The sequence below is a fragment of the Coenobita brevimanus genome, chromosome 37 (genome assembly GCF_032717465.1).
Source record: "Coenobita brevimanus isolate Jiangsu-jjx chromosome 37, ASM3271746v2, whole genome shotgun sequence".
NCBI classification, from domain to species: domain Eukaryota; kingdom Metazoa; phylum Arthropoda; class Malacostraca; order Decapoda; family Coenobitidae; genus Coenobita; species Coenobita brevimanus.
This window is the reverse complement of record NC_136990.1, coordinates 3589576-3617274: the sequence shown is the minus strand read 5'-3', so window position 1 is coordinate 3617274 and position 27699 is coordinate 3589576. Positions and strand designations below refer to the sequence as shown.

The 27699-nt window shown below is 44.2% G+C and overlaps 2 protein-coding genes across 3 annotated transcripts in view; one reads left to right on the top strand and one right to left on the bottom strand.

Moving 5' to 3' along the window:
- LOC145396368 (solute carrier family 35 member G1-like) overlaps nt 1-27699 on the top strand; it is a 103886-nt gene that overhangs the window by 15578 nt on the left and 60609 nt on the right. The gene's annotated exons all lie outside the window — the stretch shown is intronic.
- Nucleotides 1-27699, bottom strand: part of LOC145396396 (carbohydrate sulfotransferase 7-like) — a 100341-nt gene that overhangs the window by 21635 nt on the left and 51007 nt on the right. Inside the window, exons 2-3 of the mRNA XM_080269787.1 lie at nt 26151-26220; nt 21179-21282 (exon numbers count right to left, since the gene is read on the bottom strand). Of these exons, the coding sequence (XP_080125913.1) occupies nt 21179-21282; nt 26151-26220 (174 nt within the window). The remainder of the gene's footprint in view (nt 1-21178; nt 21283-26150; nt 26221-27699) is intronic.

Genomic DNA, 27699 nt, shown 5'->3' with positions numbered 1-27699 from the left:
CAAACGATTTCACTCAGCGGCAGGAAAAAGGTCAGTTTGAAGGGAACATATGCCAGTCCTTCATTTATGCAACGGTCAACTCTGGAACTCTGTCCCTCTGTCTGTATTTCCTACTTCCTATGATCTCCAGTCTTTCAAACGCAGTGCGTCCAGGTATCTCGAAATGAACGGATCTTGAATTTGGCTCTTTTTTTTTATTGTTTTTTTTTGGGGGGGGGGAGGGGGACGGTATTGCGGGCTCCTGGCCTTTCGTTCCTTCTTTCTTGCATTAAAAAAAAAAAATCTTCAGTACACAGGTGATGCAGTTCTATGCCTCCCCTTACATCGCTGGTCAGACGCATCCTTGTCCTCTTCTAGTATAGGCACACACTTGTTGGAGCTGCCTAGCATGGGTCAACTGGCCTACTGCAATTGTCCTCTCTCTATATGTTCTTGTGTTCTTCACGTTCTTATGCTGTCATTTAGTCTACCAGCAACACCAATACAGGTTATATAACAATCTGCAGCTGAAGGACCTAACCGCTCCAATTGTAAACGTTCATTCTTAGCTTTATCAAATCGTCAAAAAATTGCAAGAATAAGTGACGAATATGAGAGAAAGAGAGGGAGAGAGAGAGAGATTCCTACAGCATCTCGTCAGCTTTTCGTGTATGCAGCAGACTCGCTTTTAGAAGGAAGTAATGGAAAAATAAAGGAATATATCTTTTTACGCTCTCGCCTTTCCCTTTCACTGCGCGCGCGAGTGCGTGCGTGCGTGCGTGCGTGCGTGTGTGTGTGTGCGTGTGTGTGTGTGTGTGTGTGTGTGTGTGTGTGTGTGTGTGTGTAGGATAACTTTCACTAAGCCAGCCGGTCATCCCACCCTACCCACTGACCGCATGTGTGTGTGTGTGTGTGTGTGTGTGTGTGTGTGTGTGTGTGTGTGTGTGTGTGTGTAGTGAACCTTGGCAGGGAGAAGCCGGCCCTCACAAGCTGGTTTTCCCTCACACACACACACACACACACACACACACACACACACACACACACACACACAAGAAAACAATAGGTACATACGACTTTAGGTATAGATCCTCATTTCTCTCTCTCTCTCTCTCTCTCTCTCTCTCTCTCTCTCTCCTTCACATTAGTATACAAACTGCCATTATTAAATCAATTTCATAATTTCTTCATGCATACTAATTCTATGCAGTGTTTTCTCATACAATTTTTATAATGAACTCCACTCTCATTCGTCCATTTTTGCTGTCACCCGTCGATTTTATTTTGCTTTGGGACTTATTTTCTTGTTGTTGCTTAACCCCTGTCTGGCTGTTCAAGTAGACCCGTCGACCACAGGTAAGGAAATGTTTCTGTTGGGGCGTCCTATTGGTACAGTGTGGTACAATTCTACACCTTTCAGGGATCCGGCGCCCCCTTGTGGTAGACAGCGCCTCACCAGGGTCGGACCAGGGTCTTTCCCATAGCGAGGTGCAGGGAAATATGAGCAGACTTGGCTCCCGAGTGGACGCCGCAGCTGCTTCACCCAGGGTTCAGAGGGCCACCACGTGTAGGTTCCTTGTCAGCGCCACTTCTTATAATAAAGCGATTAGAAACAGCCAAGAATGAGATGGAGGGATGGTATATGAGAGTGGGAGGTGTGAGCTGGGAGCAGGGCAGTGAAATGGCAGGGGACAGGGCGACATGGAGGCGATTTGATTGTGGCCACCCCTTACGGGATTAAGGCGTCTGGCAATAAACAGATAGATAGAAAGTTTCCATTAACCCTTTCAGTACGATGACGCCCGGTGCATGGAAATTTTTGTGCATCTGAGTTCGATTTGGTCATTTCAGTGCATTTCCATATGTCCTCACCGACACGTCTTAATATCCCCACTAATTCCCGGATCTGATGTGGTACCCGTAGCCTTCCACAAGAGAGGTGATGCCCAAGTGCCATGTGTTGCGTGGAGGCTGCAAGGGATCAGCATTTTATTGGTGTGTCATAGGTGAACGAGAGGACCTTGGGAACGGGCTTCTGTTAACCCATTTTAGAGGAATTCTTTGGAGTCTGTAGCACTTCTCGGCGGGATTCTCTCTCTTGGGTTTCATTTTTGCAATCACCCCTTACATGGGCTCCAGCTCTCCACACTACGGTTGACTGCATGTGCATTTTTCACAACAGTTGCTTTGTTGTCATTAAATGGAACTGAGCCTTACGTGAAATTCGATGGGACTTTGGAATGAGTCTCCTTGGTCATCAGTGAAATCGACACTCCATTCTAAATACATCTGGTCATTGACTGAGCTGAAAGGCTTTAGGGATTTTTGGCGGCTTAGAAAAAATCGCGGCTTATCCACTAAAGCAGTAATCAATGAAGTATAAAAGACGGAATGATATTGGAGAAATTACAGAACCATATATAGTAAATGATGAACGCATTTTTATCAGTAACAGTATTTCCTGTCTATCTATTTATCTTTTGCCTGACGCCTTAAACTCGTTAGGGGTGACCACAGATAAATCGCCTCCACGTCACCCTGTTCTGTCACATGAGTGCCCTTTCAACTCACGCCGCCTGCTCATATCTCTCCACTCCATCCCTCCAACCCATTCTTGGTCTCCCTCTCATTCTCCCCCCTCCATATCACTCACATGCACTCGTAGTCAGTCTCTCATTCTTCCCCTTCATGTCATTCACATACACTCCTAGTTAGTCTCTCATTCTCCATCCTCACCACATGGCCAAACTATGAACGTATTTCTCAACACTTTCAATCACATCCACATCAGCACCACAACGCTCCTTTGCAGCCTCATTTGTCAGTCTGTTTTGTATATTTTAATAATAAATTTAATGTTTTTTCTTCATCAGTCATAAATAGAGAGGGTGGAGTGGACAACATCTCTCTCTCTCTCTCTCTCTCTCTCTCTCTCTCTCTCTCTCTCTCTCTCTCTCTCTCTCTCTCTCTCTACCTGAGCATATTTCTTTACCTGTCCCGTTAACCTTGGGGTGAGTGGGTGGTACTTGAGAAGAGAGTGGACAGAACAAAGGTGAGAGAGAGAGAGAGAGAGAGAGAGAGAGAGAGAGAGAGAGTCACAGTAACAGTCTCCTAAATAATCACCATACAGGTCACTCCTTTAGCATTATTGCCTTATTATTTATTCTTACCTACACCCATATCTAACAGGGATGATTTTGAAACAGCTACGGGACCCCAATAAAACCCTGTACCATATATAGAGCTTGGAAATTTAGTGCATCAAATAAATAATGAATAACTTTTACTGTCACCTGCGTATTTTAGAAAGCATTATCCTTGAGCTTAGTACATACGTATATTAAGCACATCCTTTACTTACAGCTTCAGTAGTACGGCAAGGGAATAGCAGATCTTACCTGCAAAGAAAGTATGGAATTATTATCAAGGAAAAGGGGATAGCTGGAACGTGAGAGGGAGAGGTGAAGGAGAAAAATGTGACAAGGATTGATGTAAGGAAAGATGCGCAAAAGTCAACCAAATACTTCTTCACTGCATTCAGTTTTTCTTCTTCCATTCACGTATTGCTTGATAAATTTAGATTGTCGTGTAGTTCGTGGTTTCTATACTTGCTTCACTCTTACTTAGCCTATAATTACCATCTCTCCATCTTCAGTGCTGACTTATGATAACAGATTAACACTAGAATATAACAGTCACGAAGAAGTGCAGTGGAATGATGTAGAGCCGTGGCATAGTCTCCTTCTGCCAAAGAGTTACGTGAACTAAGCAACAGAACAGTGAAAATCTATGCCAGGATAAGATGAAGAAACAGAACATAAGAACATAAAAGGAGAGGATTATACAGTAAGCCAGTTGTGACAAACCATCCAGAATCAGACAAGGATAGCAAAGAACTACATCACTATTACCCCTTTCATTGTTGAATTCATTTACAGACGGACGATTTAATGCATCCTGACTCCAGACGATTCTTTTCATGCTACATCTAGACGGTTTTTGTTTTGGTTAAGGGAGAGGTCTGGGGAACAGGACGTGAGTGGAAGAGCCCCTTAGAGAGTTTACAAGTGGACAGCATGCGGCCTTCAGGACCCAGTTTGAGGCTGGAAGGTAACGGGACTGTGTGTGTGTGTGTGTGTGTGTGTGTGTGTGTGTGTGTGTGGAGGAGAGTGTTGTGTTTGGTGTGTGTGGAGGAGAGTGTTGTGTTTGGTGTGTGTGTGTGTGTGTGTGTGTGTGTGTGTGTGTGTGTGTGTGTGTGTGTGTGTGTGTGTGTGGTATCATTAAGTGATGGTAGTGATGTTGTGGGTGGCATTTATGTTGGTGTGTGGTGATGGTAGTAGAGATGGTGTGTGGTGGTAGTGATGGTTTTAGATGATGGTAATAGGGTGGATGGTAGTAGTGGTTTATAAGTGGTAGTTATGGTTGTGGCAGTGAGAGACAAAGGTGGTGATGGTGAGTCTGTATGGTAGTGATGATAAATATTGGTGGTGAGATAGTGATGATGGTGACTATAGTGATGGGCAATGATATAGTGAAAATGGTGATAAGTTGTAGTGATGAGGTATGGTGGTTGATGGTAGTAATTATTGTGAAAGGTAAGTAAAGAGAGAGAGAGAGAGAGAGAGAGAGAGAATGGAATCACCAAACTTTATGTAAGAAAAGTGGATGAATATACGGTACACACACACACACACACACACACACACACACACACACACACACACACACACACACACACACACACACACACACACACACACACACAAACAAAAGAAGGAGGAAGGAGGGAGAAGGAGAGAAGAGAGAAGAAAAGATAAATGAGGAGGAAGTTCGAGGAAGCTGGGAAGAAGAGAAGTTAAGAGAAGGGTTTTAAAGGAAAAAAAGTTTGGAGAGAGAGAGAGAGAGAGAGAGAGAGAGAGAGAATTTTGATTCATGTATCGTACCGCTAGTACTCTGTTTCCGTGAGTTTTTTTTAGTTTTTTTTATTTTCACTGGTTGTGTTTATTGTCACGATTGCCTACCTTTTATGGTGCCTCTCTCTCTCTCTCTCTCTCTCTCCTCTCTCTCTCTCTCTCTCTCTCTCAAAATTCCCCTTCCCTCATAAAACATAGCCGTAAAAACGTCCAAACCCTTTTATTTTTTTTCCTCTAAATCACTTCCTTCTTTCTCACCCCATTCCTTCTCCCTTCCTCCTTCTCTCCCCCTTCCATTCTTCTCCTTCCCTTTCCCCTTCCCTCCCTCTTTCCCCCTTCCCTCACCCTTTCCTCCTTCCCTCACCCTTCTCCCTTCCCCCTCCCTTCCTCCATTCCCTTCCCTTTCCCTCTTGTCTCTCCCCTCCCATCCCCAAGGCTATCTGACCACCTCAAAAACACAGACCTCGAACAAGGAAGAAGATGAACAAGAAACAAGAAAAAAAAGCACACACACACACACACACACACACACACACACACACACACACACACACACACACACACACACACACACACACACACACACACACGCCAGAAGTGCAGTTAAGAATCACCCTATATGGAATGGATATTAGCTAATCTCTCCACGCAGTGTGTCTAGGCATCTCGAAATGAACGGATCTTGAATTTGGCTCTCTGTTAATTAATTTTCTGTTCGAGGGGACAGTCATACGGACTTCTAGCCTTTGGTTCCTTCTTCCTTGCATCAAAAATCTACTCTAGACAGTCCCCAAGGTGAAATAAAGTATCCTTGTACCAGCCAGAAGTGAATCTTAAAAAGTTGAGGAGAGAAGCTTCGTTCGTGCGTGAGAAACTTAAGCCAAAAAGCAGACTAAAGAGTAAATGTCAAGGTGTACAACCAAAGACCAGTGTATGTGTAGGTGTGTGTGTGTGTGTGTGTGTGTGTGTGTGTGTGTGTGTGTGTGTGTGTGGGGATGAGGGTGTGGGTGTGTGGGTGAGATCTTGCAGTCCAGGTCCAATGAGTGGGTGGGTGTGGGTGGACTAGTGCTTGTGTGTGTGTGTGTGTGTGTGTGTGTGTGTGTGTGGGTGTGGGTGTGTGTGTGTGTGTGTGTGTGTGTGTAAGTGTGTGTGTGTGTAAGTGTGTGTGGATGGTGTGGGTGAGATCTTGCAGTCCAGGCCCAATAAGTGGGTGAGTGTGGGTGGACTTGTGCTTGTGTGTGTGTGTGTGTGTGTGTGTGTGTGTGTGTGTGTGTGTGTGTGTGTGTGTGTGTGTGTAGTGGACCAGTGAGTAGGTTGTTACAGAGACCACACAACTTGGTGGAGAGGTTAAAGGTCACGCAGAGATGAACCTATTCGATTTTTACTAGAGTCAGTCAATGGGCAAAAACTAACCTTCCCTTGTGACCTTATTCTTTGACCTTTTGCTCTAAAATAGAATCATTTTATCTCTACCTGAGCCTCAACCCCTCCACCGAGTTTGCTCAAAATCGGATCGAAGCTCATTGAGATATACTACACACACACACACACACACACACACACACACACACACACACACACACACACACACACACACACACACACACACACACACACACACACACACACACACACACACAGGTCCTTTCACTCCTATTGGTCTTTTCCATGTTAAATAAAATAATCCAAATGCAGCAGTAAATATAAGCCCAACACGATTCACAATACGATGCCTAGGAGATTTATTTGCTGGGATTTATATGCTAGGATGGTGGGCAGAAGAAGTGGAAGACCGAGATCAAGGAGGAGGGTCAAGGTGGGGGAGTATATGAAGGAGTAGGGTGGGGAGTTGATGAGGAAGGACTGAGGATGAGGGAGAAGTGGAGGGGAAGGAATAAGGTTGGGGAAGAGGTGGAGAGGAAGGAGTGGGTGGGGAAGAGGAGGAGGGGAAGGAATAGGGATAGGGGAGAGGTGGAGGGGAAGAAATGAAGGTGAGGACGAGGAGGAGGGGAAGGAGTGAGGATTAGGGAGAGGTGGAGGGGAAGGAGTGAGGATGTGGGAGAGGAGAGAGGATGGGGAAGAGGAGGAGGGGAAGGAGTGGGGGTAGGGGAGGGGATGGGGAGGGGAGGAGTCGTTACTTAATAGGGACAAATTGGCTGATGGTATTTTTCTGGAGGCCACCCTTCTCACTGGATGCGGTGTTTGGCATTAGATTGATAGATGCTGTGATTAGCTGGTATTTTTTTTAGCTTGATAAACATATAGAGACCAATTCAATCTATCTATCTATCCGACTGTCTCCCTATCTATCTATCTATGTATCTGTCTATCTGTCAACCCACCTGTCCACCGACCTACCTATATACCTGTTTGTCTGTCTGTCTGTCTGTCTGTCTATCCATTTATCCATCCATCCATCCATCCATTAATCCACCCATCCATCCATTCATCCAACCATCCATCCATCCATCCATCCATCAGTCAATCGATCATTCTCTATCTATCTATCTATCTATTTTGGAAGTAGATGTGGGTCTGAGTCACTCGCTCTTTGTGTGTAGCAGTGTAGGTGTGAGATGGTCAGGTGTGGATCCTGCCTGTGTTGAATATGTATTTGGCTATAGATGGTGGTGAGGGGGATGCAGGGAGAGGCGTGGTGCTGAGAGAGAGAGAGAGAGAGAGAGAGAGAGAGGGAGAGGGGGGGGGAGGGTTTAAGATATCAGACCACATTTTTTTTCAGTCCCTACTAATGATCAGAGTTTAACATTAATAGAACTTACTTCCTGAGAGAGAGAGAGAGAGAGAGAAGGCACCTATGTCATTTCTAGAGATGAAGTGAAAGTGACAGCTATAATGATATATTCCATAGCCAGAGAGAGAGAGAAAGAGAGAGAGGGGGGGGGAGATTGAGTCAGAAGAGAGGCGTGGGAGAGGTGTAAGATAGAGAGACGTGAGAGAGATTAGAGAGAGGCGTGGAGGTGGACGATTAAGGAAGTGATGGAAGTAAAGAGAGAGAAAAAAGAGAGAAAAAAAAAGAGCCGTGGAAGAGGAAGGACGTGGAGAGAGGTGTGGCAGGGAATGAAAGAGAGAAGCTGGTTGGAGGAGGAGGAGGAGGAGGAGGAGGAAGAGAAAGAGGAGGAGGAAAATAAGAAAAAGATGAGAAAGAAAAAGACTAAAACTAATGTCCATCGAATTGCATGAAGGTCCCTTTGCTGAGTCTTAATTTTCCCTTAGAATAAAACCCTCAACAATCTAAGAGGGAAGCAAACTTTGTCGAGAGAGAGAGAGAGAGAGAAGTTCAGTATTATGGTATTTATCACTGCTATTTTATTTATACAATCTATTATCTGGATCACAATTTCCTACTGTATCCTGATAATAATAATAATAATAATAATAATAATAATAATAATAATAAAATCTCTGACAAGGAATATAGAAGGAAATGAATAGTCTTGCATGTAAGAGACTTTGAAAAAAATAATAATGATCTTGAGAAGGCAGGAGTTCAGAACCACGAAAGACATTAATTCTGAGGCCTTTAATTTAGGTAAAAATTTTAGGTGTGGCCTCTCGTTATTTAAGGGAAAAATGGTCTCCCTTAAAAATAGTCAAGTTTTAAGCATTAAGGTGTTTGGCTTCGTTTGTTAGTGTGTTTGTGGACTATCGAACATTAGGCATCGATTTATAAAACTGTATTGAGCTGATTAGAAAGCGTAAACACACACGCACGCACACACACACACACACACACACACACACACACACACACACACACACACACACACACACACACACACAGGTCCACTCCACCCACACCCACTCACTCCCTGGACTTGGACGGCAATATCACATTGGTCCACTCCACCCTCTTATACACACACACACACACACACACACACACACACACACCACGAAAACACAGCACCCTACTGGACAAAAAACGAACGTGTACGATAAATATCTAGTGTTTTGACCGTATTATATAACATTATTTATTGTTCCAGATAAAGTTAAAGTTTTGTTTATTTCAGATGTAAACAGAATAGTAACTAGAATTAATAACGTTTAATACCTTTGTATTTAACCTACGCCAGTCCCGGATACTATTTCTTTAGCTAAAGATAATGCAGAAGATTGAAAAGATAGAAAGAAAAATATGGTCAGAAATAATTTTTACGTGATCACAGGGCTCTTGTTCTACCCTGAGATAGCCCAAAGGAGGAGAGAGGAGGAGAGGAGGGGATGGAGGAGAGGGGATGAGAGGAGGGGATGGAGTAGAGGGGATGAGAAGAGGGGAAGGGAGGGGAAACGATGAGGGGAAAGGGAGATAGAGATTGAAGGAGAAGGGAGAGGAGGACGAGAAAGGGAGAAGAGGAGAGCGAGAAGGGAGAAGGGGACGAGAAAGGGGGAAGAGGAGAGCGAGAAGGGAGGGGGAAATGATGAGAGGAGGGAAAGGGGGTTGAGAGCGTGGTAGGTGGGTGGAGGGGAAGAGGTGGAGGGGGGAGGAGGAGGAGGGGAAATCGAGAGCGAGGGTGGAGGGGTTATGGAGGGAAGGGGAGGGAGTGGAGAGCCAGGAAGGAGGGAAGGGGGAGTGTGATAGGGTGGAGCGGAGGGCATAGGAGGACAAGAAGTCGCTCCGTTATGCCCAGGTTAAGTGGCATGGCCTTGAAATACGGGGAAACGACCAAGGGAGAGAGAGAGAGAGAGAGAGAGAGAGAGAGAGAGAGAGGGTAGATTAAATTGCCAGAAAACGTTGTCTATTGCATAACTTCGTGTGTGTGTGTGTGTGTGTGTGTGTGTGTGTGTGTGTGTGTGTGCAGCTTCATGTACGTACGAGTGCTTGTCAGTCCATGATATTGTGTAAATGTATATATATGTGTGTGTGTGTGTGTGTGTGTGTGTGTGTGTGTGTGTGTGTGTGTGTGTGTGTGTGTGTGTGTGTGTGAATATCTACCTCTGAGGGCTGAAAAATAGTGACTGCACGAACGCAATCTCACTAACATTCGAGATTAACGCTAGAAATGCTAATCACGAATAAGTGCTATGGAAAGGATATAGAACTATACTATTTTTTTACTCTAACACGATATAAGCTGCATAAGGAGGATATTTTTGGCCAAGTTAATATGGACGAACTATAGTACACACACACAAACACACACACACACACACACACACACACACACACACACACACACACACACACACACACACACACACACACACACACACACACACACACACACACACACACACACACACACACACACACACACACACACACACACACACACACACACACGGGCCAAATTAGGTGTGTGTTTCTCGCCCACTCTGGTTCCTGCACATCTTGTTTTTCCTCTCTCTCTCTCTCTCTCTCTCTCTCTCTCTCTCTCTCTTTCTCTACTTCATGCATACGAGCCAAAATACAGGCTCTCTTTCCCTCTTTTTGGCTTTTCCCTTTCTCTCTTCGTATACCTCGACTGGATTATCACCTCTTTTTCTCTCTTTTACCTCTCTCTCCCTTTCACTCTCTATGCTTCGTCATTCATACGAGGAAACATTATTATCATGAGCGAGATTAAGAAAAAGTAAAGTTCACCAGGAGAATGTAGAGCCGGTCTATCCACAGCAAGGAGGTGGCTAGCTAGGAAGTTTGCGAGTGCCATCTTGTGCATGACTCTCTCTCTCTCTCTCTCTCTCTCTCTCTCTCTCACACACACACACACACACACACACCATCGTCCATACTGAAGACATGCTAGGGGTGCCCCATACAGGACTGGTGTACTGGTATTAGTGGAGTTGTTCTTACATATCGATGGCTTTTACAGTACGTTAGATTAGTAGAGTCTGTTTTAGCGAAAGTGAAATCCTTAAACTGTTCCCTGCCTGACTCGGGAATCGATCTCAGGTCCAATAGGGCAGCAGACTACCTCTCTCCCGACTCAGCCACTGTTGCATCTTCATAACAAGCAATTTTTGAACCCTCCTATACACATATCAATACTCCACTCTTGTATGAGACGGCCCTAGCATGTATTCAATATCGATGGGAAGTGTTAGCGCCGAAGTGGTGACATGTGAAGGTGGGGTAAGTAGGGGGATTACCAGGCCACAGGGAACAGGTGGTTAAGACAATGCCCAGAGTCAGACACAATACAACTCACAAATCGCCTTGTCAAAAGATCCTTAGGGCGGGAAGGTCCACAGACAGTGACTCTACCCCATCTCATTTCCCTTGACAGCTCCCACTAGCATCCTGTGGTGAATCTTATCCTGCGTTCTCGTATTTTGCGGTTTGATTTGTGGCTCTCAGGGTAACCAGTCCCTTTGTCGTGCCCTTGACCTTTTGCCCATCTCACTGCTGCTCTTTGTTTATTGCAAAAATGCATATTGGTACTTGGTAGTGCTTGTAGAGGTTGGTACGTTTGTGAGGTGGAGACAGGATTCCGGAGATTTTTTTGATGTCAGGGGTACAAAAATGGGTGTAAGGGACAATGAAATGGGTGGAATGAGCTGGAATTTTGATGGGTCGTGGAGAGGGACCGTGAGCATATAACCTGTGAAAATGGGTGATGTAGAATTAATGCCTTGAATGCAGTGAGAGTTTACTTCAAAATTTAAAGAAATGGGTGTAGGGGACAAAGAAATGGGTGAAATGAGCTGAAACTTTGATGGGGGGTGGAGAAGGGCCATGAAAATATAGCCTGTAAATATGGGTGCCGTAGGAATAATCGCTTGAGAGTAATGAAGGTTTATTTCAAAATTTTTCGCTAAGAATGAAGTGTAGGGGGTTAAAGAAATGGGTGCAGGGGACAAAGAAATGGGTGAAATGAGCTGAAACTTTGATGGGGGGTGGAGAGGGGCCATGAAAAGATAGCCTGTAAATATGGGTGCCGTAGGAATAATGGTTTGAGTGTAATGAAGGTTTATTTCAAAATTTTCTCCAGCAAGAAGAAAGATGTGGTTGTCTTGCTCTCCTGTGACTGGCGTTTTGAGAAGTAGGAAGATAATGCTTCCTTTGGTTAAGGGGTTAAATCTCTCTCTCTCTCTCTCTCTCTCTCTCTCTCTCTCAGTTAGTCATTCTACTTACCTATCTGCCTATCTGTCTATCTGTCAGTCTGTCTGTCAATTTATCTGTCCATCTATCTACCTATCTGTCTGTCTGTCTATTTATCTATCTACCCATCTATCCATCTACATATCTATCTATCAGCAACCCCATGGTCAGAAATGCAGCCTCCCCTCACCTCTCTTGGATTAACTAAGGCCACTTTATTCCCTGCTTCGTGTGTGACCTCGCCTGCACTCGTGTTGACCTCCCCCCTCACCCCCTCACCCCCCCATCTTGCTCACCTTGGCTCTCTCCCTCACCCCTTGTGGTTGAGGTGGTAGTTGTGGGTGGTTGAAATAGTGGTAGTGGCGGTAGTTTAGGCGGTGGTGGTGGTAATGGTTAGGTTGGTAGAGAGAGGTAGTAGTAGTAGTAGTAGCAGTAGTAGTAGCAGCTGCAATAGTAGCAGTAGTAGTATTAATAGTAGTAGTAGTAATAGTAGTAGTAGTAGTTGTAGTAGTAGTAGTAGTAGTAGTATTGAACTGTATTAGGAAGGTTGGTTTTGATCTTCACAATATAATTCCCCAATGGATGGAGGTGACTTCCCCCCCAAAAAAAGTAGTAGTAGTAGTAGTAGTAGTAGTTCATCAGATAATGCACATATAATTTCGTATTGGTGGTAGTAGTAGTAAGAGTTGTAAATGTGAAAGTGACTGGTCGTGCTTCTTTCGGTGACAATGGTAGGTGTTAGTGTGGTAGTTGTAATGGTAGCACAGATGGTCACAGGGAAAAAGTGACTGGTATGAATCCGGTATTAGTAGTGGAATGGTCATGCAATACCTGACTCGAGGAATGGGCAAGAAATAGCTGAAATAATCCCAGCCAATTATTATGGAGATATCTGTATATATGGCGTGCAAGGTTCATACCCCAAGTGTAACGAAGGCGATCATCATGCAGGCTCAAGTGAAAGTCAGATGGTGGAGATTGACTGGTGACATTAAGGTATATACATTTTTTGACTTCCATATTGAGTGAGACGAGGTTTGGACATGTGGAGAGGATGGAGAGCGTGAGACTGACGAGGAGAGTGTATGTGAGTGAGGTGGAGGGGGGGAGAGGGAAAGGGAGGCCAAGGATGAGAAGGAGGGATGGAGTGGAGAGGTATCTGAGGGAGGGGTGTGTGAGCTAGGAGCCGGGCTATGAAATGGCGGGGGACAGGGCGACATGGAGGCGATTTGTTTGTGGCCATCCCTTACAGGCTTAAGGCGTCTGGCAATAGATAGATAGATAGAGACGAGGTGATGAGTGGGAGAAGGAGTGGTGAGTGGGAGATGTGGTGAGTGGAAGTGGTGAGTGGGGGAAGGCTGTGGTGATGAGTATGGGTGGTGGTGGGTGGAGGATGGTTGTGATGAGTGGGGGTAATAGTAGTGGCGAAAGTAGAGGTGTTGTGGTGATGAGTGGGAGTAGTAGAAGTGGTGATGAGTGGGAGTAGTAGAAGTGGTGATGAGTGGGAGTAGTAGAAGTGGTGATGAGTGGGAGTAGTAGAAGTGGTGATGAGTGGGAGTAGTAGAAGTGGTGATGAGTGGGAGTAGTAGAAGTGGTGATGAGTGGGGAAAGTTGTGGTGATGAGGAAAATGGAGAACAGTGCAGTATAGGGCGTAGGAAAGTAAATATCATGGTACACTTGGAGGTGGTTTGGCCATGTGGAGGGACTGGAGTGTGAGAAATTGACTAGGAGAGTGTATGGTAGTGAGGTTGGTGAGGGGAGGGAGGGAGAGAGAGAGAGAGAGAGAGAGAGAGAATGTTGTCATAAAGAGTAAAAGAGTGGGTGAAAGAAACGCTAATTGGAAGGATGCTGGTATTTTGGGACGAGAGAGAGAAAGAGAGAGAGAGAGAGAGACAGACAGACAGAGACAGAGACAGAGGGGGGAGGGCAGTCGCATAATCTGACATCCGTTCATTGTACCCAGATAAAAAAATAAAGAAAAAAACAGATTATTAAAAGTAACAAGCACAGGACAAAGACTCTACACCCACCTGGATGGATACACCTTGAGTCTAATTATCAGGAAAGGTCAGAGAGGTAAGAGAGAGTCCTCGTTTGCCTCTTGTCTGTTATTTGTTATTACAGAAATGGAGTTGTATTCTGTAGAGAGGAGTCATTCAGGTTTACATTCACAACAAGGTATCAGGTGGTGGTGGTATTATTATTAATATTATTATTATTATTATTATTATTATTAGTAGTAGTAGTAGTAGTAATGATGGTGCTGGTAGTAATAGTAGCTGCAACAGTAGTGGTGGTGGTGATAGGTGGTAGTAGTATTATTAGTAGAAGCAATAGTAATAGATATTGTAGCGCCAGGTTCATGTGACTGTGAACCCTGTGGACTGCAGGCTTCAGCTGGCATCCACCTGCAGTCCACCATCCTCCTTTCGAGGGATAGGGAGTTTAGGGACGTTTGCATAACCGGGCAAAGGAGTCGCATGGTTATATCAGTGCCACCACATGAAGGGGTCTCTCTCCACCACTATATGCACACACAAACGTTCACACACACACACACACACACACACACACACACACACACACACACACACACACACACACACACAAATAAAAGTAGAGAAATTGTTATGAATATACGGTTGTTTAACATCTGGTTCGCTGTGTATTTTATGTTTTTCTCTTGTTTTTTTTTTTTCTTTAAATGTCGCTCGTTCTGCTCCAGTGTGGGGGTGATAGGCTGAAAAATATTCCCTGGCAGAGAGAGAGAGAGAGAGAGAGAGAGTGTGTGTGTGTGTGTGTGTGTGTGTGTGTGTGTGTGTGTGTGTGTGTTCAGCCCTGTGTTTGAGCAATAAATATGTGTTTAAACTGGCTTGACTCTGTGCTTGTACACGTATTCATGTCCCCGTGTCTGTGTGCATTTGTGTGTGTGTGTGTGTGTGTGTGTGTGTGTGTGTGTGTGTGTGTGTATGTGTGTGTTTTATGTAAGTATGTATGCATATGTGTGTGTCTATATATGTGTATGCATAAGAAGTTCACCTTAACCCTACTGTAGTCAATTTCCCGAAAGACATTTTGACGTGAATTTATATGTTTTTTTTTTAAGGATTTACTATCACGTGATTTTTTATGCTCTATTATTCTGTATCTTCACGTGTTTTCTATGCTGATCTTTGTGTGTGTGTGTGTGTGTGTGTGTGTGTGTGTGTGTGTGTGTGTGTGTGTGTGTGTGTGTCTATCTGTCTGCAGGTCTGTCTTTCTCGGTTTCTATCTGTCTGTCTGTCCTCTCTCTCTCTCTCTCTCTCTCTCTCTCTCTCTCTCTCTCTCTCTCTCTCTCTCTCTCTCTTTCTGTATGCAAGTATATATGTATGTATGTGTGTGTCATGGCAGTGGAAAGGTCATTACTATGAAAATATAAAAACTAGTGACATTTAAGCCTAAAATATTCACTGAACTCGCATTTCCAAAGGTCACGAATATCCGCATTGAAATAATTAATATACTTATACCCCAAGACTAGGAGAATATTATACGTGAATATTATAATGGTATTTAAGCTTAGATAGGTAAGAGTTAAGCTTAGGCACATATAAGCTGGTATTAAGCTGGTGTGTCCCATGGTTAAGTGTTGTAACTTCTGCTTTAACTGTAGACCCCATTATGCTTTTCTCTCGTCATTCCTCTCTTGTTCTCCCTTCCCTCCTTTCTCTCCTGTTCCCCTCCTTCCTCTCTTCTCCATTGTTCCTTCCTCTTGTTCCCCTCCTTCCTCTCTTCTCCCTTGTTCTTCCCTCTTTTACCCCTGCAACATTTTCTCACTCTGCACGCTCCTCTACTAAACTCGCTGGAAACTGGTCAAATATTGCATCAGTTCATGGCAAGGTTGAAACACGTACGGCTCTGCAACGGTACCCTTATTTGTCCAAGCCATTACACTCCATAAATTATTAGGTCCATTGCAGAACCGGGCTTTCACGGCGGACAGGGATGCCTTCACGTGGTGGCACTGATATGACAGGGCGGTGGAGCTGCATGGGTATACAAACGTCCCTCAGTGCCCTCCCGCTATCCCATAAAAGGAGCCTGGTGTGTGTGTGTGTGTGTGTGTGTGTGTGTGTGTGTGTGTGTGTGTGTGTGTGAGAGAGAGTTAGAGAGAGCTCAAGTGACACTAGAACCACACAGCTCATACGTTCCCTGCAAGGTGGTTTGGCCGTCATATTGAAAGTCCTTTATTCCAAGCACAAAAGGAGAATGAAAATAATAGCACAATAAAGGTGACTATAGTGATTTTATTTTCATCTGACGGAACTGTGCCACTCCCATAACTTCAGTACTGAGTCATCATTGCAGGATTGAGTCTCCCTGGTTGCTAGTCAAATCCACCCTCCCCTCTGCCTACACTGGACCATCATCTGAGCTGAAAAGGTCTTATAATCTCCTTTCTTTCTTCTTTCCCCAAACTCCCTTCCTTTCTTCGTCCTCCTCCCCTTTTTCCCCACCCTCTATGTTTTCTCCTCCCTTCCCCTCTTCCCCTCCACCTAATTTGCTTTCTCTCCCTCCTCATCCTTCCTTTTCCCCCTACCCAATCCATTTTCTTCTTCTCCCCACTCCTCTTTCTCCCTCTTCTCCCCTCTCCACCCATCTACGAGTATCCTCTCCACCTCACCATCCCTCTTTTCCCCTTTCCTCTCACCCCACTCCTTCCTCCTCCCTCTTCTTCCCCTCTCCACGCTCTTTCCTCTCTCCTCCTCCCTCTTCTTCCCCTCTCCACGCCCTTTCCTCTCTCTCCATTTCCCTTCCTCCACCTCACACTGCCACAAACTGCCCCAGCCTGATTCACAAGTGTAGTATCAAGTGAGGGAATTCCACCTGACTGTCTGACCTACCGTTCTCCTGATCTCGCCTAACCACTGCACTCACCACTCTATACCCACCAGTACCCCATCCTTCTGTACTCCTTTCACCTTTACTTGGCCCAGTTTTTCGCCCTTTTGCAGCTTATTTCTCAAAGCTCAGTGGGTGAAAAAGGCAATGCTACGATTCTGCCTTCTTTCCATAGCACTTCTTCGTGACTAGCATCATATTATGCAATCACGATGAAGAAATAGCACTTTTAGACCATGTATTAAATTGCCATCATATATTCTCTCTCTCTCTCTCTCTCTCTCTCTCTCTCTTTCTCATCTGTAATCTTTCATGCTACATTGACCATAAATTCAGTTATCTTTCTCCCTGCAAAATTCTCTCTACAGTATCCTCCTCCTCCTCCTCCTCCTCCTCCTCCTCCTCCAACCACTACTACTGCTACTACAACTACTACCACCACCACCACCATCGCCACCACCTTAAACCCACCCACTTCTCACCCTCCCACCCACTACACTACTCCAACATTACCCTCACCACGCCCACCCCGGCACGCCCACACCCCCCCACGCTTCCCACCTACATCCCTCGAAATATCTGCAGACTAAGTTATTATGGGGTGGGTATTTCTGGGGGAGAGAGAGAGAGAGAGAGAGAGAGAGAGAGAGAGGTGACACACTGATTATACTGAAAGAAGGAGGAACTATAGAAGGAGAGAGAGAGAGAGAGAGAGAGAGAGAGAGAGAGAGAGAGGTGACACACTGATTATACTGAAAGAAGGAGGAACTATAGAAGGAGAGAGAGAGAGAGAGAGAGAGAGAGAGATCCACATAACAATACGGGAATGACAAATGGATATGAGAATGAGAGGTATACGATAAGGAATAAGGAAAAGCGAGGAAGAAATGGAGAATAGCGAAGGAGGAAGGAAGGAAGGAAAGGAGGAAGGAAGAAGGGGAGGGAAGAAAGGAAAGAAAGAAGGAAGGAGGGAAGGTAACATAAGTGGATGGATAGATGGATGGACTGGAAATAATGAGAAAGGAAACGAAAGAAAAGGAGTGAAGAAAGGAAAGCGGGAAGGGAGGAGGGGGAGGGAAGGAAGGGAACAGGAAAATAAAGGGAAGAGGAGGAAAAATTGAAGTACAAACGTGAAGACTGGGAGGAGGAGGAAGAGGAGGAGGAGGAGGAAGAGGAGGAGGAGGAGGAGGGGGAGGAAAAGGAAAAAGAGGAAGAGGAGGACTGTTCACAAGAGGCTTTGATGAGAGAGGGTGAGCGAGAGAGAAACGAATATGGGACGAGAAATAGAAGTGTTGCGTGTAATGGAACTCAAAGATAAAACCAACGGGGCGAGAGAGAGAGAGAGAGAGAGAGAGAGAGAGAGAGAGAGAGAGAGAACACGCGAATGTTGTCGAAAAGAGTAAAAGAGTGGGCGAAGGAAATGTTAATTGGAAGGATGCTAGTATTTTGGGATGAGAGAGAGAGAGAGAGAGAGAGAGAGAGAGAGAGAGCACTGTGGCACATCATACTTAAGAGGAATTTTATGTGGCTATTATTTTTATGACGTGTTGTAGCAGGTGTTTGAGAGAGAGAGAGAGAGAGAGAGAGAGGGAGAGAGAGAGAGAGGACACGAAGAAAAGGTAAACACACATCCCAGCTAATATCAGAAACACATCAGGAAAGAAAAATGGCGGCCCACTGATGAGAGAGAGAGAGAGAGAGAGAGAGAGAGAGAGAGTCGGAGGGTGGAGGACGGGAAAAGTGGGAAAGTGAGAGAGTCTTGAGAAAAAGACCCTGAGACTGATAACAGAATCTTGTATAGGAAAGTGAGAAAATAAAATGAGGAAATAGAGAGAGAGAGAGAGAGAGAGAGAGAGAGAGAGAGAGAGAGAGAGAGATGGGAGGAAAATATAAAGTGAGGTACTAAAGACAGCGCGATACCAGCCTGGGAAAATAAAGTGAGAAAGCAAGAAAGACGTGAGAAAATAAAGGGAGTGAGATAAACGCTGAGGGAAGCGCATTGAGGATCCTGATTCGCTCTACGTGATTCTCAGTCCAGGTAGATGGATGGATAGATAGATAGATAGACAGACAGATAGATAGATAGATAGATAGATAGAGGTTAAGCGCCAAATGGACGGAATTAATGTCTTTATCTTCTGTGTTTTGGTTTTGTTGCTTAAGTGCCGTGTGTGTGGCCGAGCAAACCCGTCAACCACAAGTTAGAAAATGGTCTTATGGGGCCATCCTCCAGGTGCAGTACAGTACACCCCTCTCCCTCCTTGTGAGTAATATTCCCAAGCCTTAGTATTAGTGATGTAAATAATATTAATATACACTGTCTTATGAGCAATATTCCCCAGCCTCTCTCACCAATATTGATGCAAGTAATATAATGTTAAAATACACTCTTGTGAGCAATATTTCTAAGCCTCTCTCACCAATATTGATGCAAATAATAATCTATCTATCTATATACCTAGGCTGCTTCCCCCAAAGAAAGGGAGGTAGCCGAGACAGGACGACTCACTCTCCATTTACTCATCCATTCAAACACATTCATTCGCATCTTAGCCCCAAAGGGGAGAACGGACAGATCCTCACCGCATCACCGCATTATTATTAATAATAATAATAATGATGTCAAGATAAAGGAAGCCGGCTCACACAAGGTTAATTTTGCGACCATACGTAAATCAACGCAAGCTCACGTTCCCCTTGCCACTCCCACTCAATTAAGGGAAACCAGACTTCAAGATCAGGTTTGAGATAGTGAATGGGTTCAGGACAACTCTTGTGTTATAAGTTAATGTTAGGGGAGAGAGTTGGCTGAGAGTTAGGATAGGTCAACTCTGGAACTGTCTCCCTTTGTCTGTATTTCCTAGTTCCTATGATCTCCAGCCTTTCAAACGCAGTGTGTCCAGGCATCTCGAAATGAACGGATCTTGAATTTGGCTCTCTTTTATATATATTTTTTTTCTTGGAAGGAACGGTTTGCGGGCTCCTGGCCTTTGGTTCCTTCTTTCTTGAAAAAAAAAGCGTCTGTGTTAATACCGTAATCATTAACCCTTTCATGATCGGTATAACTCCTCTATTTCACCTAACACCAGATGTATTGAGAGCATAGGACCCTTAGACCCCCATTCTCTCAAGCACTTTCCACAGCACTTCTTCGTGACTAGCACCGTATTCTAGTGTTAATTTACTGCTACAGGTCAGCATTCGAGATGGAGAGATGGCAAATTTAAGCCAAGTTCAAGTGAAAGGAGTATAGAAGTGGAGTTAATGAAGGCATATATGATACCCAAGTGTGATAAATTTCCCCGAAGATTGAGAAAGGCGTTTAGTGGAAGAGAGAGAGAGAGAGAGACAGAGAGAGAGAGTGTATTAAAGTAAGCATCTCTTAACTCAGATATCCTCACCTCATAAAGTTAGATAAAACCTGACTTAAAAGCAAGATTAAATAGTTTAGCCTGTTTACAGGAAGTCCAGTCTTACAGGGCAATAAACAACAACAACAACAACAACAACAACAACTACATCATCATCACCAAGCATCATTATCATCATCATTATCCTCCTCCTCCTCCTCATCATCATCATCATCATCATCATCATCAACATCCTCCTCATCCTCATCCTCTTCCTCCTCCTCCTCCTCATCATCATCATCATCATCATCATCATCATCATCATCATCATCATCATCATCATCCTCATCATCATCATCAATTATTTTGCTACCAGCTACATCGTTCGCGGAATATATATATTTAAATAGTACAAGAAGTGAAAAGCAAATTAAAAAAAAATAGGTGAGAACAATGACGTAGAAAAGAGGTGAAATTAAAAAAGAGGAAGGAAAAGAGAGAAGAACAAAACAGAAAAGGGTGAAAGAAGAGAGACGTAGACGCAAGAGAGAGAGAGAGAGAGAGAGAGAGAGAGAGAGAGAGTGGGTGTTGGGGATTGAGGGAGAGAAGTTCTGTTTAGGATGCAGCAAAATAGACCCGCTTCCAACACAAGGAATTCCTCCCTTCTCTTCTTTACGACTCTTTCTCCCTTTCTCTCAATCCCTCCTCCTCCTCCTCCTCCTCCTCCTCGGCCATTCTCTTTCTATCTTCCTCTTTCCTATTCACAATCTCCTGTTGCTACCTTTCTCTCTCGTCTCTTCGCGTTCTCACTACCAGTACGAACTCTCTCTCTCTCTCTCTCTCTCTCTCTCTCTCTCTGTATGTGTGTGTGTGTGTGTGTGTTTTGGTTTTGTGTGCGTGTGTTTCTATCCACCTATCTATCTGTCTCAATTTATCTATCTATCTCTACCAAGATAGAAAAGCGATAAAAAAATAAAAGGAAACTAACTTGTAAGCAGCCAACCAGGATTTTGGCTTGTTGGTTTCCATGGCAACGTATTTCTTGTCTGAATCTTCAATATTGATGGTGGAAGGATGCGAAATAGTTGTGATCTGCCCTTCCGGAGAGGCTGGCGAGGGAGGAGAGGGATTGGAGGGAGTGTGGGAGGGAGGAGAGAGTGTATGGGAGGGAGACAACAGTGTGTGGGAAACAGAAGAGGGAGATTCGGGAGTGGGGGAGGGTATTTGTGAGGGAGAAATGGACTCTGAGGGAGAGGGGAGTGTGTGTGATGTGTGTGAGGGTGTGGCGTGTGGAGTGGAGGGGTGGAAGAGGGTGCGGGAGGTGGACGAAGTGGACAGGTTGCTATGTAAGTCCTCTCCAGTGATCTGTTTATCATTCCACACTCCTCCATTCCCTCCCTCCGTCTTTCCCCCATCCACTTGCTGCCTCTCCTCCCCTTCTCTCTTCTCTCCAGCCATCATCTTCGCCAGCCTTGAGCTCTCCAGAACGATCCCCCGGCTTAAGCTCCTTGACTGATCACTCTCACTCATCTTCAACACTTTCCATGCGACCCGATTTTAGCGAGCGGGAGAGAGGAAAGTGTTGCCCTGATCCCGTCAAGCGAAAGTAAACAAGAGCCAAGGCGAGGAGAGAGGTTAGCCGTTTCTCTGATACGTTGTATTTTCTTCCTTCCTTCCTTCCCTCCTTCGTTTCTTCCTTCCTTCCTGCCTTTCTTCCTTCCTTCCTTTCTTCCTTCCTTCGTTTCTTCCTCCCTTCCTGCCTTTCTTCCTCCCTTCCTTCCTTTACTGTTGACTGGGAGAAATAGTAGGAGTCAGTGATGTCCTCTTTAGCTGTTCTCTGCTACACGTGTTTTTCCAGCAAATGTTACACTCCTCCTTTTCTTTTTCCTTTGCTGAGAGAAATAGTAGTAGTCAGCGATTTCTTGGTTAGCTTTTCATCTGGTATACAATTTTAGAATTATATTACAGGATTTCATACATCTGAGAGAAATCCATATGATTATAGTGCTTAAAGTTTTTCCTATGAACCCTGTGGATACATTCTTTGTCTTAAACAGGCTTGTCACAGGCGATTTTGCTCAGCTTAGATAAACAGCATTACTTATCACTCTTAGGTCCTTCTTTTTCCCCTCAGTCCAGCGAGAGCCAGACGATTTTAGTCAGCTGGGAGAGAGTCAGAGGAACGTGAGAGAGTTCTAGAGTCAAGGATGAGAGTCACTTGGAAAAACTGAGTGAGAGTGGACGAGAAATCACAGCCTTGAAATCGTCACCTTATACCCACACCTGCCCACTGTTACTTGTTTTTCTTCCACGATTCTCTTGCCTATTCTGTAATTCTGGCGGTATTTTGTCTCCATTTAATGTGTCTTTTATGCCTTGTAATTTATTCTCAGCTTGCTCTTTTACAGTCTTCTAGTTTATTCTTTGCTTGCTCTCTTTACAGTGAGTTTTAGTCTCTGCTTGCTCTCTTTATAATCAACTTTATTCTTTGCTTGCTCTCTTTATAATGAGTTTTATTCTTTGCTGGCTCTCTTTATAATCAACTTTTTTCTTTGCTTGCTCTCTTTGCAGTGAGTTTTATTCTCTGCTGGCTCTCATTATAATCAACTTTAATCTTTGCTTCCTCTCTTTATAATCAGCTTTATTCTTTGCTTCCTCTCTTTATAATCAACTTTTTTCATTGCTGACTCTTATAATCAGCTTTATTCTTTGCTTGCTCTCTTTACAATTAAGTTTATTTTTACTACTCTTTTTACAATTATCTAGTTTATTTTGTACTCGCCCTTTTCCAGTCTTCTAAATAATTCTTTGCCAGGTCTTTATCGTAAAATGTATTCCTTACTTACTCTTTAATAGTCTAATTTCTTCTTTGCATGCTTTGTACCGTATTTTGATTTATTTCTTACGTTCCCTTACACACTCAGTAATCATGCTTTTCCTTGCAAAATACGAAGCATCTCACTCACTGTATATATCAATAGTCGATGAAACAGTTACTTTTCGTTATTATGAAAGGGTTATTATTTCTGGCTCCTCCTTATGTATTTATTGATCAGAGTTAAGTATAAGTGTTAAGTGCTTGTAAGTGGTAAGTGCTTATAAGTGTTAAGTAATTGCCTACCCAAACTCGCCTTATGTCAGAGTTGGAGCAAAAACCTGAAGGACACTTAACACCCTCATGGTCACGTCAACTCAGCTGTATAGATTTCGGTAACACAAAGACTTCACTTGACTGAGGGTAAGTTACGGGGGGCAGAGTGTTCAAAGCGGTACCAATAACCCTTTCATGGCAGGGACAAGTCTAGTACATTGTTCCAATTGAGAGTAAGTCACAGGAGTGGAGTCTCAAAGCCCTTTATATCACAACGACAGCAACAACATGAAGCTCTGATCTCTCTTCCTCCCATTAATTTACTTACTGTCCACTAAATCACACCCACGAAAGAAGCGAGAATTTCCGTGGCAGTTTTAGTACACTGTTTTGCCTGGCTAGGACGGTTTTATTCAGCTGAGGGCGAGTTATAAGAGCCAGAGATCTTATATATTATTCCTTGAGTCTCAGCGATCACACACTCACTCACTAAAATAAAAAAAAATCACTAACTAGCTTAATATACGGTTCCGATTGGCACCAAGTTTGTTCAGTTTTGAGTAAGACAAGAGCCTGATAGTGATGTATATGGTGTGTTTTCCCCCCACTTTTCTAGCCAGCAGCACTTCACCAATCGAGCGAGTTCAAGGACAATCAGAATTTCCCTAATGTCACTGTTACTCTTGGGGGTCAACGCTCAGAACACCATAGGGAGGCAGGGTAGGGTGGGGAGAGGCCGATGTGGGCACGTCCTCCCCTTACCATGCCAACAGGGAGACTGAGAGAGTGAGAGGGACCGACTGGAGGGCTGGGATGGGCCGGCTGGGTGCGATGGGGTGCGGAGGAGGGAGAGGGGTGGGACTGGGGAGGCTAGGAGAGAAAGGATTGGGTAGCCAGGGAAAAGAGAGAGAGAGAGAGAGAGAGAGACTGAATTGGAGATTGGAACGGCAGAAGAGCGGCAGGGGAGGGAAGATTTAATTCAGTTGTACAGGCACAAAATAACAAAAAACAGAACAAGGAAAGAAGTGAGGAAATTGAGATACAGGAAAAGGAATATAATAGGAGAGGGGAAAGAGAAGAGAGGGAGGAACTGCAGAAGAGATGAGAGGATATGGAAAAAGAGAAGAGGAAAGAGAGAGAGGAGAGTAGAGAGAAATCTGAATTGGAGGAAAAGGGAAGAACAGAGGAAAAAAAAAGAGAGGGTTGAATTGCAGAAGAGAGGAAATGAAAAAAATAAAGAGGAATGAGTGCAAAGAGAGAGGAAAGAAAAACTGATTTGGAGGAAAAGGGAAAAAGAGGAGAGAGAGAGGGAAGAAAAGAGAAAAGAGGTAGGAGGATATTAGGAAAGAGAAGAGGAAGGAGAGCAAAAGTAGAAGAAGACTAGAAAGTAGGTTTGTGATAGATCCCGTACCCTTTAATGACCGAGACAGCTCTACATTTCCGTCCATTTAACGTCGAGTGATTTTATTCAGCTGAGAGTGAGTCCTAGGAGCATGAGAAAGGAGAAAGAGAGAGAGGTAAGAAGTAGCAGGAAGTAGAGGGGGGGAGGAAGTGAGAGATTAGAGCAGGAAACGGGGAACAAGGTGAAAGAGAGAGAGAGAGAGAGAGAGAGAGTTAAGTCAGGCTTCACCCCGTCATGAACTGTAATAGGGACTTGGATATAACAATGTTGTGGGTGGTATTCAAGGAGAAGATAAGGACTTGGAAATAAATACTCCCCTAATGACCCGTGCAGTCAACAGGTAACACTCTAGACCTTTTCTCCTTTTTCCTTCTCTTCGTCATTTTCCTTCTCTTTAATTTTTATTCTTCTTGTTATTCTTCTTTATAGTATTATGGATTTATTTATCTCTGAAATAGACACATCCATTACGTATATTAATCCTGGTTTTTACATAGGCTTAAGCTCCCTTCGGCACTGTTCTTTATCTTTCGTAATTCCTGCCTCGCCAGACTATCTTTTTTTAAGTTTTGAAAGGAAGTGAGGGATTACAGCAGGAACCAGGGAACAAGGTGAGAGAGAGAGAGGGAGAGGGAGAGGGAGAGAGAGAGAGAGAGAGAATGTACTTTTTCAGCTCTAAGTAATTGATATAGTCATAACTAACCCATCCAATACTCCTTTCACCTTAACTTGGCCTAGATTTTCGTCCTTTTGCAGCTTAGTTCACGTAGCTCAGTGGCAGAATAAGACGATACGGCTCCACATCCCTTCCATAACACTTCTTCGTGACTAGCACCATTTTCTGGCGTTAATTCATTGCAACACCTCAGCATTCAAGATGGAGAGATGGCAATTTTAGGCCAAGTTAGAGTGAAAGGAGTATAGAAGTTGACTAAAACTACGAGAGAGAGAGAGAGAGAGAGAGAGAGAGAGAGAGAGAGAGAGAGAGAGGCAAAATTAATATCCTTGAATATGGGCATAGGCTTCTGTTTTGAGGCGTAGATTATGCAAACGTGGCCTTCACCTTGAGATCCGTGGAACCCCCCCCTACCAACACCCCCCTACCATCATACTCCCCACCTACCAACACCCCCCCTACAATCATACCCCCACCTACCAACACCCCCCCTACCATCATACCCCCCACCCTGCCTATCACTCACCTGCTACCCCCACACCTACCACTATTACTACCACAGCTACCATCGGAACTACCACCACACTGCTGCCAAACCCGTCATTATTACCACTACCATCACACCTACCATTATCACTGCTCCCACCACAGCTACCACAATTACCACTGCCACCACAGCTACTACCGCAACTACCATCAGAACTACTACCACCACTACTACCACATATACCACCGCACCTACCACCACATGTAACCCTCACCCCCCACCACCACCACAACCTCTACTACACCGACCATGATGAAGATGAAGATGATGATGATGATGATGATGATGATGATGATGATGATGATCCAGGCGTATACGATTATTGGTGTCATGTTCAAGATATCGATTCTATTTCCCTCTCTCTCTCTCTCTCTCTCTCTCTCTCTCTCTCTCTCTCTCTCTCTCTCTCCATATTGTTTTTCTTCCAATCATACTCTCTGTTTCATAACAAAGGTTTCATAGAGTCTGACATTTCTCGATCATTAATAACTTCAAGCCAATCTCTCTCTCTCTCTCTCTCTATCTATCTCTCTCTCTCACACACACACACACACACACACACACACACACACACACACACACACACACACACACACACACACACACACACACACACACACACACACACACACACACACACACACACACACACACACACACACACACACACACTTCCACCTCTTGTGTCACTTCCTACTGCAAAAGCCAGCAACACATTCAGGAAGAATTTGAAGAGGAAGTGAATTGAGAGAGTGACAGAGAAGAATGCGTAGGACGGGAGAGAGAGAGAGAGAGAGAGAGAGAGAGAGAGAGAGAGAGAGAGAGAGAGGCTTGAAATCATTATTGAAGAAAAGATTGAGTAGTCTGAAATCTTTGTAATAAAAAAAGTTTGATAATTGTGTGTGTGTGTGTGTGTGTGTGTGTGTGTGTGTGTGTGTGTGAGAGAGAGAGAGAGAGAGAGAGAGAGAGAGTGTAGCATCATCATCATCATCATAAAATCTCTCTCCATCCTCACATTACAACTAACAAGTAGAAATTGAGGAGAAAGTGGATGACCCGGGAATGACTTAACGCGACCTGTGTAATTCAGAAAAGCACGTTCTTTCTCAAAAATGAAAGTCATGAAGAACAGACGTGGTGAAAATCCCTGACTCATTGTGGGAGCATCTTGATTCGAATTCGCAATGATACAGTTTCCTCTCCTTGCCATCCACTCATCTGATGTAGTGCTACATTAAGATGACTCTACAATGAGTGACTAAGTGGTTTCTTGTGGTGATGAGTGATATTTCTCCTCCTCCTCCTCCTCCTCATCATCATCATCATCATCATCATCGTGACTTCACTTTCCCCAAATTTTTAAGATGGGCAGGGATAGAGAAGTAATTACAAAGAGAGAGAGAGAGAGAGAGAGAGAGAGAGAGAGAGAGAGAGAGAGAGAGAGTTGAAATTAATATTGTAATGGAAAAAGACTGATTTGAATGAAGCCTTTGTTGAGATGAAAGAATTTGATTGACTGGAAATTAGCATTTAGAGAGAGAGAGAGAGAGAGAGAGAGAGAGAGAGAGAGAGAGAGTTATCTGGAAAGTGAATAGATATAGAGATCAAAGGTTAGACAGGAGCAGAAAAATGCATTGTCAGCTTGGTGTTGCTTCTCCCCAAAGATGACTCAATATAACTCTATTTATGTACCATTATTAATTGATTTATTTGGGGAATATCGTTGGCACAGCTTTCATCATCCTCATTTTCTGTGCCCTCTTCGTTATGACAATTAGCATCATTATTTTCCA